Here is a 15,407-nt window from a genome sequence, read left to right as displayed (position 1 = left end):
GAGTTTCAAGGCTAGTCCACTCCTTGATCAAGAGTCTAAGGGTTTCAAGGTTTGTCCACCCTTATACTTGTAATTCACTGTCTCATTTCACTAAGCACTAGATTTCAAATTACTTATGTAATATCTAAGTGTTATGTATTGATCTCCTCTTATGCCCAATATGTTGCTTATCCTCATCTTTTGTTGGCTTTTCTTCCCTTCCTTTAGTGGGGGATTGTTGGAAATAAAGAAAAAAAATACAAAGAGTCAGATATGGGCGCCCGACCGAGTGAAACCCGCCCGATCGGGCGCGAGAAGAGTCGTAAAATTCTGGAGTTCCGCCGCCCGATCGGGCAAGCTCCGCCCGTTTAGGCCCCCGATCGGGCGAGCCCCGCCAGATTAGGCGCGAGAAGATGTCTAGAAAAGGGGAGTGTCCTCCCGATCAGGCGAGCTCCGCCCGATCGGGCGCAAGTTTATCCGTTGGGCTTCAACGGTTCCCTTGGATTCCTCTTCTTGTTTGATTTCTTGTAACCCCCCATTTAAGAGGTTGATTATGGTGTTTTTAATCACCATAACATTTCAGATTTCTCTTTTTGGTTCATATAAGATTCCTCCATGATCTTTCATCTTCTTTATTCATCTCTATAAATTGGAGGATGTTTTTCTGATTTTTACATACACAAGAAATACATATCAAACACAAGCTTGCTTAAACACATACTCTATATTGGGCATAAGTTACTTGGCTCCAACCTTCCACCCAAAAGTGCGTTTGTGTGAAAGGGGTGTGTTAACCTTAGGGAACGTGCCAGCAAATACAATAGTGCACCCAGGTTGCGCCGGAATTTCGTTTTTAAGTTAGTGATTTGCATTATGACACACCGTACTCTTTCATTGTCTCAAGATCATCTTTTCGATCTTCTTATTTTAGAATATAACCTTGAAACTACTTCTTATATTACAACAAGCGGTAGCGATGGTGAGGCTGAAGTCGGTTTGAAGAGTTAAAGGCGTCTAGGTCTGTTGGTGCTGTAGGAGAAACGTTGGGTGTGGTGGCTAATGTCGAGGGTGGAGTTGTTGATATGGAGATTTCCTCAGATGATGAGGATGTTTAGTTATTGCAGAGGTCCCTCGTCGAGTCACTGAGGATTTGCAAGTGGAAGGTGCTGATCAGGCTGTTGTTGTGGTTCATCAGGAACCACCGGTGGTTCACGAGCAAGTTCAGCCTGAAGTAGAACAAGAGTAGGAAGAAGATGAGGAAGAAGATGAGGAGGAAGATGATGAAGAAGATGAGGAAGATGAGGAAGGTGATGAGGAAGAAGAAGATGAGGTGAATGAGGAGGGTGAACCTCAAGAGGAGCAGGTGTAGGGTGAAGTGTTTGAAGAAGAGGCAGGGGATGATGATGATGAGGGACAACAAGTGGATCCCGGGGAGTGGGATATCAACTCTAATGATGAAATTGGTGGTAACATATATCACTACTCTCCCAGGGATTCTGATGTAGATTCGGAAGCATACAAGTTCCCCCTCGCCTTAGTAGTTTGTTTAGGTTTTTTTTTTGGGCAAGCTTTTGAAGTTTAGATTATAGTTTTTGGTATTAGTTTGAAGTTGTTAGTATCTTTTTAGTTTATTAGATGTAAATCTATATAGCTGTATTAGGTAGTAGGTTGTAATTGAAAATTCTAAGTAAATGAAATACGGTTAATATTCAGATTATTGTTTTTGGAGTTATGTTTTGTTATGTTTCTTTGTTTTAAAAATAATATATGTATCTTTTGTAACATTATGTGCCGTGATAGTATTTTGAGATGTGTTATTGGTTTTGACATGGAATGCTATTGTTTTTCTTTCAAAAGATTTGTTGTTTCGAACTTGTATGGCTTATTAGGATCGTTTTGCATTTCAAGTAAGTTTATGTTGTGATTAGCTATCCTTAAAATACTGATGAGAGTGTCTAGGGAATAAAAAATGAGGTCTAACTTAACTATTGTGTCGGAGTGGTAGAAGCTTTAATAATTTTAGATTATTTGAGCACTCTTAAGTATTAGATCAGGAATTTTAGTGGTGACAAAATTCAAAGGTCGTCTAAATTAACTATTGCGGCGGAGTGGTAGAAGGTTTAATAATTTTAGACTATTTGAGCACTGTTAAGTATTGGATCAGAAATGTTGGTAGTGACACAATTCAAAGGTTGTCTAATGCTATGCATGCTTTTAATGAAACTAAGTTATAAAGGCTTTGAAAGGTTAATATTTGTAGCATGTTATTGTTTGACTTTTTATGCTGGTTCCATGGAACTTGATGCTTGGTATAGAATGTCAACCTTTGAAAAATATTGGTTTCTTCCTAAATTTAAGTTCTTTTGATTAATTTTTTTGTTAATTTACAAAGTTTGAAACAAAAACTCCTACATTTATGTCTTTAGATGAGTGTGATCAGGTTGCATAAATCCCTTAAGTCAAATATTTATGTTGGAGATGTTATTATAATTAATTGCATGTTTGACTGATGTCTAAACTCTTTGATTGTTAGTTGAAATCCTGGTTATAAATTGAATACTTCTGTATATTTTTTTTTGGTGTTGTGTTATTTTTTGGTAAGGATGGTAAAAAAGCATGGGCGAAAGCCTTTGATTCAAGGTTCGTCATCTTCGATGATCGAGGCAAATGTTTGGGCGAATAGAATGTCAGCTAGCCGTGTAAAAGCAAATTTTCATTTTGTATTTTTTGAGTGCTACCATTCAAATGGAATTATTGTATGAGTTGTTTAAACACAAATATATTTAAAATGTAGTTTGCTTATTTTGTAGTCAATCATATTTTAAGTTTGGATTAACACGTTATTTTGCGATGCAAAATATTCCCTTAGATTTTGCTAGAAAGCATTTTTGTATATTTTGGAAAACAACTGATGTTGTGCTACAACTTTATGATACAGATTTCAAAGCCAAATTGAAAATAAAGACTTATAATGAAAAAATTGTGCGATGTTTTATTAAGGATGGAGTTGATGCAGTGATCGATGAATACCAAGTTCAGGTTGATGAAGGTGCTGTAATTGAGCTTTTGAAGTGAAACCCTATTGTTTTATATATACATTTACAACTGAGTGCTAATTCCTGATGTATTAATATCGTAGGCAGAAGTGTTGAACTTGTCATATTTGATGATTTAATAAATTTTAGATTTTTGATGATTTTGGTATTTTTGTTTATATAGTTTTGTAAAGCTTAAGTTTTACATGACTTCAGTACCATTAATTAAATAGTTTTGTTTGAGATTTTCTATATCAGTATGAGTTCAATATTAGCAATAGATTTTTTCTTCTATATCGTTAATCAAATATATCTTGTACCAAATTCTCACTACCTATATTGTTGTATTTATCGTTCTGTCCATAATCAGGAGTTATTTTGAGATTCACAGAAAAAGAAATGTATAATTTAGATATATAGGGAGAAAGAAATTTATAAAGGAAGAAAAAAAGGTCGTGAGATAAAGAAAGGGATGGATGTAGTGATGATTTAGGAGAAAAAAGAGGTTTTAAGATAGATAGAGGGAAGGTTGTAGTGATAATTCAGAATGAAACATCAAGATATTGAGGATTTTCTATTACTCACTGCATTAAGATAGCTAGGAGAAGAAGGCAGAGTTGGCTAGTGGTGACAAATAACTCCTAAATGCTAAATATATATAAAGGTGATTAGAGAGTATAATATCAGGAAATTAATGTCTGAATGGTACAATACAAATTATTCCTATTTAAAAGAAATCGCTAAATTCTCAAAGTATATACAAATATTTAAATTAAGAAAAACGTTCAACAATATCAACACCCGATATCAACCATTTTTTTACTATCGCGCGCCTTGTTAGTTTGCTAGTTTTTCAGAGTTTAAGGCTAGAAAGTATGAGTAAAATCACATATAGGAAAGTAATCTAAATGCATGCACAAATCAAGAAAAAAAACTTAGTGAAATATTAAAAGCATTTCAAACATTTAGGTCGTTTTAATGACATTAAAAACATTACTGTTTAGTTGTCTTTAAAATTACTTGTCAAAGGTGTCAATATCTTCAAGTTAGGCTCGTTTTTTTGTTGTCTAATTGCAGTAGTCAGAAGCTATAAGTTAGACAAGGAGGTTAGAGTGTTAAGCTTAATGAAAAGTTTGCTGATAGGTAATGCTAAAAATGAATGCTTGATAATTGGAGTGTGAGGCCTAATCAAAAGACTGTTTGAAAAAGGATCCAAATTTGTAAAGTCAATTTGCTTTACACATCAGTAGTTTGTTGAGTGTGTAGATAATTTAAAGGAGCTGATTTCAGTAGCCTTTGATTTCTAATTTTGGTGCAGAACTCTTAGTTTTAAAAGAAAATATTGGTTTAGATTATTTTGTGTGAATGTGCTGACAAGGAGTCTTTCTACTCTTCTCTGTATGAATATTGTAATTGCTATTTGATTCTATCTCACATCACAATTTGTCCATGAATACAGATTATTTAGAAGAAAACATATATTAATTATTGTAAGTTAAATGAAAATGCAGTTGACTATTATGGCATTTATTTGACTTTATGTTTTTATTGTTGTTATTATTGGTGAAATGGAATCTGAAGTTTCATTTGTATTGTGAAGGTTACTTGTAGAAGTGTTACTTTTAGTTCAGACTTGAATTTAATTAATGGTGTTGTAGTTTCAAAGTTTTGACTTAGCTTATATATTGAATAATTTTGTGAAGGGTATGGAGTATTTTGAGTTAAGCTATTACATAGACTTACATTTTAATTCAATTGTTTCGAGTTCTAAGTATTTTGACATTGGAAATTTCCATGGACAGAATCTCTCTTTCGTTTACCATTCTGTATGAAAATGATATTCAGCAACATGAAAAATTGGTATGCATTCTTGTTTCTGTTTTTGTGTACTATTTAATTCATTTTTGTTGATGATTAATTTTTGGAATTTTGATTTTGGATTTTGATTTTGTACCTGTACTGTGGTGTTTGTTTCTTGTGTGCCTGTAAATAGCGTATTCCAGATGGCTTCAGAGATGTTCTTAATGATGGTTTCTTTAACATAGAGTAGTCAGTGGATGGTAATGACAAGTCATGGTTCGTTACTTTAGTGCATAAAGAGTGTGGTAGTAGATGGGGAACATATCTTGATGCTGGGTGGTCTGATTTTGTAGAGGATAATGGTGTAGATGCTCGTGATGCTTTGATATTTACTTATTTTGGGGATAGCTCATTTGATGTTGAAATCCGCAGATCCAGGGGAAGTAAGAAAGCTGAGGAAAATGGATATGGTGGAAGTTCAAGTACTTCAGGTAAAAGGCGTGGGAGGAAACCTGCTATTGAAAAGCTCTCATCTAAAATGATCAAAACCAATGCTTGCCTTGCCAAGCTTGCAGCTGGCTGTCGTGAACATCAATTCTTATTAACTTTTACCAAAGCCTATGTTGATCAAGGAATTATATTATGATTTTTGTTAGCTATCATCATGTTTGTTTTGTTTTGTTTTTTTTCAATCTATTCTTCTTTCTCTTGGCATAATTATTTGATTTTGTGTTTTATTTTCAATGACAGAACGTTCCATTCGAGTTTGCTAAACGAAATTTCATTGTTTTCCCTGAGACTACCGATGTCATTCTTCAGCTTGCCGATACACATTTCAATGTGCAGCTGAAAGTCTTGAAGAAACTGAGAGCTATCAGTAAATGTTCCATTAGAAATTGTGTTAGTCAGTTCATTGATTTCTATAATGTTCAAGTAGATATAGGTGCCTTGGTTAAATATAGAAAAGGATTCCCTATTGTGTTTGACATTGATCTATTTTCAATGTAAACCTATGGAATGACCATCTTAATTAAGGCTTTGTTGTTGTTAGGTTTCCCTTTTATATATATATATATATATATATATATATATATATATATATATATATATATATATATATATATATATATATATAATAATGGTTATAAATTGTTTTTGGTGGATCTTACTTTTCTAATCTGTTCCACACATTTGAATAACTACATGATAAATATATCTATTTCAAGTGGAAAATAATATACATAATCCGATTATATATTTTTATATAACTGAAAACATGGGTTACATTTTCAAGCATAATATATACATTGCTGCTGATTTTTCATATAACTAATACTTGATATTGTAGATTGCTACCTATTTACATATATAGCATACTATGTAGTTATTACATTGGTCTTAACACCTAATGTGTGAAATTTCTCAATTTCTAAATATAGGAAAGGAGTCTCTATTGTGTTTGATGTTGATTTAGTTTCAATGTAAACACATGGGATAACCATCTTGATTATGGCCTTGTTGTTCTAGGATGTTTTTTTTTTCTTTTTTTTTTGGTATAATAATGGTTTTGAATTGTTTTTAGTGGATCAGACTTTTCACTCTAACACAAATTTGAATAGTTATGTAATATATATATCTATTTCAAGTAGAAAATATACTATAATTCGAGTATATATTTTTATATAAGGGAAAACATGGTTTACATCTTCAAGCATAGTACATACATAGCTGCTGTTTTTTTTATATAACTACTTCTTAATACTGCAAACTGCTACCTATTTACATATTTGGATTACTATATAGCATTTACAGTAATTTAAACACCCAAAATCATTATAGTTGCTAGCCGATTGCAAAATATTTAAGTGCCTAGTTTAGGCTAATCCCTTAATAAGTGGTGTTATTTAGGAACAAGTAATTTTAGTGTACTTGTTCTTAGTTAATGCCACACATTACAAAATATTTATAAAATATATTTTTAAGATTGTTAATACTTGTTGAAGCTGTTGCTGACTTGATCTTTTGTGAGAGTGGTTGCATGATTCTAAGAATCTTCCTCATCATCATCTTGCAATATGAGTATTCGGCGCTTGGTAACCCTCTACTGCTTGACTTTGCGTAACTTGAATTCAGAATTTACCTGCTCCTCAGACCCGATAGCCTTGCCTTCCTTCGCACCTAAAGAAGCCTGATCTGATTCCATTGAACCGCTTGGTAACCATTGATTCCATTTTGGCAAATGTGTCTTGAGCCGCCATGTCAATCACTTCTTTAGTTGGTGTGTGGAAATCCAATTCTGCTTCATTTCCAGATCTCTTTTGCTTCTGGCTGAAATCTTCAGCACTGTCTTGATTGTTGTCACTTGCTGCAATCAAACTTTCAGCAAAAACACAAGCATCTTCTTCCTCTTGACTAGAGTCTATAAGATCATCCCTGTGTGGTGTTTCTTTCGTGTCAGCTGAGTTCGTATGTTTTGTTGACTTGAGTAGTGTCTTCTGAATCACTTCACCCTCTGCAGTTTTTATGCTGGTTTCTGTAACTACTTTCTTGCTTTCAGAACTAGAAACAACATTTGATGAGCTGTCTTGTTCAGTAGTAGCTGATGTTGGTTCCACCACCATATATACACCCTTAAGTCCCCATTGCAAGACCTTGTTCTTTTACAGTGCAGTTATGGGTCCAACTTTGATCAAAAAATGCTTTGTTGCAAACTGTCTCCTAGAACTTGTCAAGTTGTTCCTAATCACATAGAAATGAAAATTAAATAGAGTTTCACATTTGTAGTATGTAGTGAGGTCAGTGTTATATAATGAGATGATAATTATTGAAAAATATGTTGTATACCATTGTTTTCATTTCATAGATTTCCTGAATTGGCATTCGAAAAAGCTTATCACAAACATCAGTGAATGCAGTGAGTTCCAATGATCCAGTTCCATCAGAGACATTGAAAGTTATGGTTGTCCTGCTTATTATAAGCAATAGTGTTAGTGTGATTTTATGTATAACAACATAATCGTTGAAAAGTATAATGAATTTTCTATTTTGATGAATTTTATACCTGTAAGCAACATGTATGTCTTTCCTTGAGCATGCTTTGCAGCTGTAGACCGTTCCAACAGCAAGATCTGTTCGCTTTCCACAGTGGGAGCATCCTATATATGCTCTTAATCTTTCAAACTCTATATCGGTAGTTACAACATTTAACCAAAACACTTCTTGTGGAAGTGTACTTGCTGACTGCATTATAAATATATAAACCAAGGTTATTATAATGTTAGATATTAACATATTATGAAATAGTGCTTGCTATGCATATTGATTCTGTTAATTATTTCAAAGATATGCTGCAAAATTATACCTTCTGGCTTTCAGGCGGCCAATAGTTGTTACAGTTCTTTCGGCTGTTGGATTGAAGGCTTCCCTGATTCTTTGTTGTTCATTGATAAGCATACATCGATGTCTCTTTGCCCTTTTTTATCAAGACCAAATAATTGTCATAAATTTATGGTTTCGTAAATTACTGTATATTCAATATTGTGAAAAACTTCAACATTCAAACTATTATTAGTAGATCAAACAAACAAATGGAATATCAATTTATGCTTTACTCACATCACAAAAACTGCAGTTTGGGTTTCTCTCAGAATTCTGAATCTGTGTTCAAAACATTACTATGCTAACATTTTCAATATTTAGGAAAGAAAATTCTTCAACACTATACCATTCGGCTAAAGCTTCTGCTTTGTCGCCTTGGGGGTCCTTCAGAATGAAAGTTGACATGGTTGATTCAAGCGAAAATCCTGTTATTTGGAAAATGTTAATACTCATACTGTGATTCAGATATTTTACATGTGTTTATTATTTGAAAATTTTAATATGATCTAAGTTGTTATCTTACCTTGTCGAGTAATAGGCCGTAGAGTTGTGACACCAATTACTTTGAAAGAGTCACTGTTTGAGACAATTGATTCAGACTGTTCTCTAGCAAGGTCATTCCAAGTGCATACTTTCATTGGCTGATCACTACTGAAATTAGAGGTTTTTTAATATTCACTTTGTGTTAGTATAATATGAAATGAAATGAATGCAAAGATATTAGTCAGTCTTTAACAGCAATTACCTGAGATCTATCACCATAAGATCTCGAGCTGATGTCTCTTTGTTAGGTGATGTCACTATTCTCTTTGGTTCTTCTGATACATAAAGAACTAACACAAGTATATCTGAAACAACAAAAAAAAAATCACACTAAATACTAACATTTTGTATTATGCCACTTTGATGTATTTAACAAATTATATGGTTGTATATGTAATTCATATAATATGTTTACCATGTCTATCATCATCAATAGGGATGCTTGGAATGGAAGCAAGTGTTTGATATATGGGGTAAATTGTTTCTCCTTTAAGATCCAAAGATCGGATGACAGTCTTGCTTCCTAATGACAAATGAAATGGAATGTCATCTTCTGTATTCCTCCGTTGTGCATCCAAGTTCCTTACTACAGCATCAGCTATCTCATAGTTTCCTCTGAAACTAATAACATCCCATTATGCCAGAATCTGGTCACCAAAAAGTGTCATCTTCATCCGGTTATTCTGTAACAAGCAAGAATTTGTTAATTTTTTTAAGTGCTTTCATCAATTTGTGCAAATTGAATGTTGAGTTTCAAAATGTATGTTGAATTAAATCGATATACCTTGTCATCTTCGAAAAACATACACTGATATCGTGTATTTTTTTCTAATGTTTGTGGATGACCCTTCTCTGCAACCCTTACTTTGACCTTGAAATTTTTTGTAGTTGTATCGATTTCATCTAGGAATTTCCGTTGTGGCGCCATGAAGATGTTCTCTGTTTGATAATTTTGAAATAACTAAATATTATGATCAAAGAAAACCTATTTAAATGCTACAAACCTGTCTCATACTGCATGCCTTAAGTAAAAGAGTTTTTATTCAAGTTTATGCATGCAAAATGTTTGAAATATAAATAGTACCAGTCTGTTTTTTTAATTGTACAAAATATCTAATCTATATGATTTTAAAATCATTTTGCATGCTTTCACCTATTTTTTTTTAAAAAAATCAGAGATAATTATGCATGCATCATGTACAAATTCAGAATACACTTCTAATCCTGTAAGGATTTTTTTTAAATGTATCTATAAGTAACACATTGCATGTATGAAATGGATGTTTTGCAAATTTTAATTAGCAATTTCTATGCATGAAGAATGTTAGAAATGAAAAATAACATCAGTCTTATGCTCCTACTGTACAACATCTAATATGTATGATTCATAAATCAGTTTGCATGCCTTAAACCGATGTTCAAAATACATAAATGAAAGATGATTGTGCATGCATATGTAAACACTTAAAATACACTTTTTATTATGCAAATACCCTAAAATTATTTAAGCTTGTTATGATTTTAATGTAAAAAGTTTCATACTGCATACTTAAAACAGATGATTCTCAGACTATGCATGCAGAATGTTAGAAATGAAAAATAACATCAGTCTTCTGCTCCTACTGTACAACATCTAATGTGTATGATTTATAAATCAGTTTTCATGCCTTAAATTGATGTTCAAATCACATAAATGAAAGAAAATTGTGCATGCATTTGTAGATACTCAAAATACACTTTTTATTATGCAAATTCCCTAAAATTATCTAAGCTTGTTATGATTTTAAAGTTGAAAGTTTCATACTGCATGCTTGAAATAGATGATCTCAGACTTAACTTAGTAATTTTTAGCATGCACAATTTATATAACAGAGACAATTTAAAAGCCATAAACTAAGAAATAATAACACATGCATATCTATCTAAATCTATGAAGTGATAACAAAATTTATGTTAACACGAAATTTGGATTGATCATACCTATGAAGTAGTTGATGACTGATTGCTGTGTGCTGAATCTAGTACAGCTTAACCAATTGTTTATGTATTTGATTTTTTTTTTATGTATAGCATAAGTTTAGAATTAGTTGGTTTTTTAGAGAATAAAAATGATGCTAAACATTGCTTATATAGTGAAAAAAATAGATGGGAAAAGAATGCATGCAAAAGTTGATGACAGAAATTTCCACCCCGCTTCCAAAAGAGATTGCATGCATGAACTATCTCATCATGTAATAGTGTTATTGTCTCCTCCTTTTTCTCCTTTTTTTTTTCCTTTTTTTCCTCTCTGATAATGAAAATAAGATTAACATATCTAATTTTCCACTATTTACATTTACATTTTTGTGGCATTTCTCATGATTTTAAAATCTATATTTTGAACTACAAATATGTTCATGTACATGACTTAAAATGAAAAATAACTTACAAATGAATTTTTTAGATTAAATTCCTAGCTGTTCCATCACTGCAAACACATAGGAAAACAGATAAAAGTTATTAAAAAAATAAAAATAAGCTTACTCATTGTAATGGTGTAGAAATTATTGGTTTTAAGAAAATATACACACTCTCAAAACCAATATGAATGAAAAAGAATGATGATAACTTACCTCTTTTGCCTCTCTAAATGATTCCTGCCAAACGAAGAATATCATAAGATACTATATTCTTCACTTTTGTCGCCTTCCGTTGCTTAGTGCTAGCTTCAGTTATTACACTAACATTAGCTGATTTACAAGCTTGAGAAAGTGCGACATATAATTGTCCATGTGAAAAACAGGATCGCGGTAAAAAAACCACAACTTGACTAAGTGTTTGTCCTTGAGCTTTATTGTTGTCATTGCAAACTAAGTTTCAAAGGAAACTGTTTTCTCTGAAATTGAAAAGGATAGCCTTCTCAATCCGATGGACGTAATGATATTCTTGTAATCAACACGTGCCGACCATTATTATGTCCAACAGTAATAACACACTCAATGAGATTACGGAAAAACCGCTTGCATATGAGTCTTGTTCCATTACACAAACCAGTTGCTGGCAGAAGGTTTCTTAACGGAATAACAGGACTATTAACTTTCAGCTCAAGCTCATGAGGACTCATACCACCAGGGCAAAGTTTGTTTAGAAATTCAGTAGGATATACGACACAATATTCATCAATCATAGTGTCATAACTTTTGTACACTACTGATTCACCCGGGAATTTGCAAATCAAAATTGAATTTATGGCATCAACATCCTCATTCATCGGTGTCAATATAGCTCTTGTAGTAAAAATGTCTGAATTAAATGGAAACATATCCATTTCTGGAAATGCTACATCTGTTAGATGTACATCATCATCTATTCCAGTACAATAAGGCTTAACAATATCTGATGGCAGCTCAACAAACACATCCTCCGTTTTTTGCAATTCACCATTTCCTAGTGCCAACAGAAAAGTTGCATATGCAGGATCATCTTTAGACCTTAAGTTTTCAGTAACCTTGAACTTCAGCAGTTGTGGCCACAGAGCAGAACTAACTAAACTTGTAGCAACTGCTTCTCTCTGAGATTTACGTGGAACAATTGGAAGAACTTGTCTAAAATCCCCACCGAATACTACTAATTTGCCTCCAAATAATACACTTAAATTGCAAATATCTCTTAGTAGTGAATCGAGGGATTCAATATTTTCCTTCTTATCCATAGAAGCTTCATCCCAAATAATCAATGTTGTTTCTCTTAAAAGCACAGCTAAACTTCCCTGCTTAGGAACATTACAAGGAAGTGAGCTCGAAGGGTCTAAAGGGATTTTAAACCGTGAATGCGCAATTCTACCAGAAGGAATATTGGCTGCAGCAATACCCGAAGTTGTTGTTGGTAAAACAATCTTATTCATTGATCTGATTTCTGCATAAAGAGCATTATATAAAAAAGTTTTCCCCGTTCCACCAGGACCATCTATGAAAAAGGCACCAGGCTTCCCCTTTGTAACATGATCCATTATGACATCGAATGCAACTCGTTGAGCCTGATTTAACTTTTCTTTACATTCTAAACACTCTTCTGGTATCGGAGCATTCAATGCATCTTCTATATCTTTCGTAACATGTATAGAATCACCATCATCTTCTACTAAATTATGTAACCCAAAAGCCTTCAACGAACTTCCCATTGACTCAACTAATTGCTCAATCGATCTTACGACTAAATGTTTCACTCTTACAACATTTGTAGGATATTTATATCGGTAATCCTCTAAAAAAGAATCATAATATTTTGTCCACAAAGAAAGAGGATCGCTAGGCTGACAGAAGATAAGTACCGTGGCAAACAATCTTCGAATAACATGAGGCATTTGGATGGCACATCCTTCAGTCAAGCACAATTCAATTGCATCATCTTCTTCCATTAATCCTAACTTCAGTGCTGCCTGCTGAAAAGTGGCATTAATGTGCCCATTGACTGTACGTAAATCTTCAAACGACTTCGGACTTCTGACATTGTGAAGCAGCAACCGCAAATAGTATCTTTCATCTTCAGAAGGTCCAACAAATGCTAACCTTCCAATCTGGATTTTTTTATTCTTTCTTGTCTTCCACAGTTTATCTGATGCATTCCACCAATAGTGCTCTGAAAATTCACTATATAGCCATCCTGTTCCCAAAGCTGATTTACAATTCATTTTGAAAAACTTTGTTAAACAGGTTCTAGTACGCTTAGCATCTGAAACAATTGATGTCAGTTGTTCGTGAGGTCTCATTTGTATTAGCTAGGAATTAGGCAAGTGAACAGGAAGAGGTAAAACTGAAGGATACATTTCATATAAATCAAAACCAAAAAGACGCCACGCAGCCTCACAGGGTGAAACCCATCGACCTGACTGATACTGTTCAATTTCATCTTGCATGGGAACTCCATCTTTTTTTTGGACAATATTGAAAGATATCTTGTCATGGCCTTTATAAACATACTTATACAGATACTTCACAGCTTCAATAGTTGAACAAAATTCAACATTTAAGTGACAATTGAAATAAGCTAAAAGATATAGATTATACGGAATCACCCATGATTTATTCATTTCAACACCCTGAACTTTGACAGTATCACACGTAGCTCTCCTTCAATACAAAGGATATCCATCACTGTTACTTTTTGTCTCTTCACAATTTTTCTTTGGATAACCATACTTACAATGTCCACGTTGTTCTTTATGTTTCATACAAGGGCATTTTGTATTAAGATAACCACATGGACCATACATCATATGCTTGATCACAATCTCTCTTAAATATCCATTTTCAGAAGATGGAATTTCAGCACAAACAAACTTATCAAAGTCATCAGGAGTCTTTATTTTGAATTCTGATTTCAAAATAATGAGAAAATGAGCATGAGGTAAACCTCTTTTTTGGAATTCAATAACATAAATCATTGCAACCACTTCTCCAAATATTTTCTTCTTTCTAATTAAATGTTTTAAAGCAAATACCTTTGCCCTAAAAACTCTTAAAACGATACCTGGCCTATTTTGTGCTTCTTCTCCAGCAGCAAGTTCTTGTTTTATTTCAGGCCAATTAGGATTGCATGTCATTGTTATAAATAAATCAGGCTTGCCAAACCTTTGAACTAATGACATCGCATTCAGATATCTCTTATTCAAATCTCGAGGGCCACCTATAAACGTTGCAGGCAATATAACTCGTCTTTCAACATTTGCTGCACATTCTTCTCCACAATCTATAGTATCAAGAAGTCCCTGATAAAGATCAGCCCTTATTGTTTGTTGGTTCCTTCGAAAGAAATCCAAGCGTGTATTCTCTACCTTGACATACATGTCAACGATATATTGTTGAAAACATCTTCCAGCTCTGAGCAAGTAATTTCCCGGACGACACTGAAGCCTATATGCATAATATTCTCGAGATGAAATATGCTTATCTGCCTTAGATGAACCTCCATTTGCACCTGTAAATCAATATTTGGAAAAATAAGGATAAAATTAGCAATAAAAGCATGTATATGACATATATAAAATCAAATATACTTTATTAATTAGAAATAAAAGACATGAACTCATACGCCTAGCTTCTTCATCTAACAACTCTTTATTTGTATGTATACTACATGAAGAAACTAGATCTGTCTGAGACTGTAACTGCTGTAATCCACCCATAGACATCTTCTTTAGTCCTTGAGTCCACCCACAATCACCATATGGAAATAGCAAAGGATACTGTAAAGGATCATAGCAACCATAATAGTGTTGGATCATATGAGAATAATCATCTACACCAGTAACCAATATGTGTGGACTTTCAGACTCACCGGAAGAAGTATTCTCTGGCTAAATAACAACAACCTCATCTGTAGTTGGAGCATTATAAACACGCTGATCAGGAACTGTAGTCTAATTCAGTAAAATCTGTGTTGAATCACTAATCGAAACTCCCCTCAAACTTTGAAAAAATCTGGCATACGGATTTAGATTTGTAATCTCCATCAACATAGCCAAAATATTTTCTCTTAACGTAGAAAAACACTTTAAACGATTAGCTAATTCTTGCTGTCCATCATAAAAGTACAATTGCATATATACTGTGGCCCTTTTTCTCCATGAACTAAACTGGGAATATTATGATAAATCTGTCCATGTAACTTAAAAACATAGATTCCATTCTTTGT

The 15,407-nt window shown here is 33.3% G+C and overlaps 2 protein-coding genes across 2 annotated transcripts; both read right to left on the bottom strand.

Annotated features, from left to right (window-relative positions):
* Positions 1–7,532: 7,532 nt before the first annotated feature.
* On the bottom strand, positions 7,533–11,578 carry LOC110735284 (replication protein A 70 kDa DNA-binding subunit B-like). The gene is made up of 9 exons (XM_021915461.1): positions 11,460–11,578; positions 11,348–11,371; positions 9,151–9,356; positions 8,938–9,040; positions 8,716–8,843; positions 8,499–8,617; positions 7,876–8,054; positions 7,659–7,779; positions 7,533–7,553 (listed from the first exon to the last, which is right to left on the bottom strand). Exons 1-9 carry the CDS (start codon positions 11,576–11,578, stop codon positions 7,533–7,535), a joined length of 1,020 nt encoding a protein of 339 aa, XP_021771153.1.
* A 56-nt stretch (positions 11,579–11,634) lies between these two features.
* LOC110735283 lies at positions 11,635–13,482 on the bottom strand. The gene has a single exon (XM_021915460.1). The coding sequence runs from the start codon at positions 13,480–13,482 to the stop codon at positions 11,635–11,637; it is 1,848 nt and encodes a 615-aa protein (XP_021771152.1).
* Between the last annotated feature and the right edge of the window lie 1,925 nt (positions 13,483–15,407).

This window comes from Chenopodium quinoa, unplaced genomic scaffold (genome assembly GCF_001683475.1).
Source record: "Chenopodium quinoa cultivar QQ74 unplaced genomic scaffold, ASM168347v1, whole genome shotgun sequence".
Lineage (NCBI taxonomy): Eukaryota > Viridiplantae > Streptophyta > Magnoliopsida > Caryophyllales > Amaranthaceae > Chenopodium > Chenopodium quinoa.
Note: the sequence above shows the minus strand (reverse complement) of the source record. Positions and strands in the feature narration are given on the sequence as shown.

What these genes read in the sequence shown, in the direction of transcription:
- LOC110735283 (XM_021915460.1), bottom strand. Translation starts at nt 13,482, where the DNA reads ATGAGACCTCACGAACAACTGACATCAATTGTTTCAGATGCTAAGCGT.
- LOC110735284 (XM_021915461.1), bottom strand. Translation starts at nt 11,578, where the DNA reads ATGACAACAATAAAGCTCAAGGACAAACACTTAGTCAAGTTGTGGTTT. An exon ending in AAGCTTGTAAATCAGCTAAT is followed by an intron (nt 11,372 to 11,459) that starts GTTAGTGTAATA and finishes TTCGTTTGGCAG; the next exon opens with GAATCATTTAGAGAGGCAAA. An exon ending in CTTATGGTGATAGATCTCAG is followed by an intron (nt 8,844 to 8,937) that starts GTAATTGCTGTT and finishes CTCTAATTTCAG; the next exon opens with TAGTGATCAGCCAATGAAAG.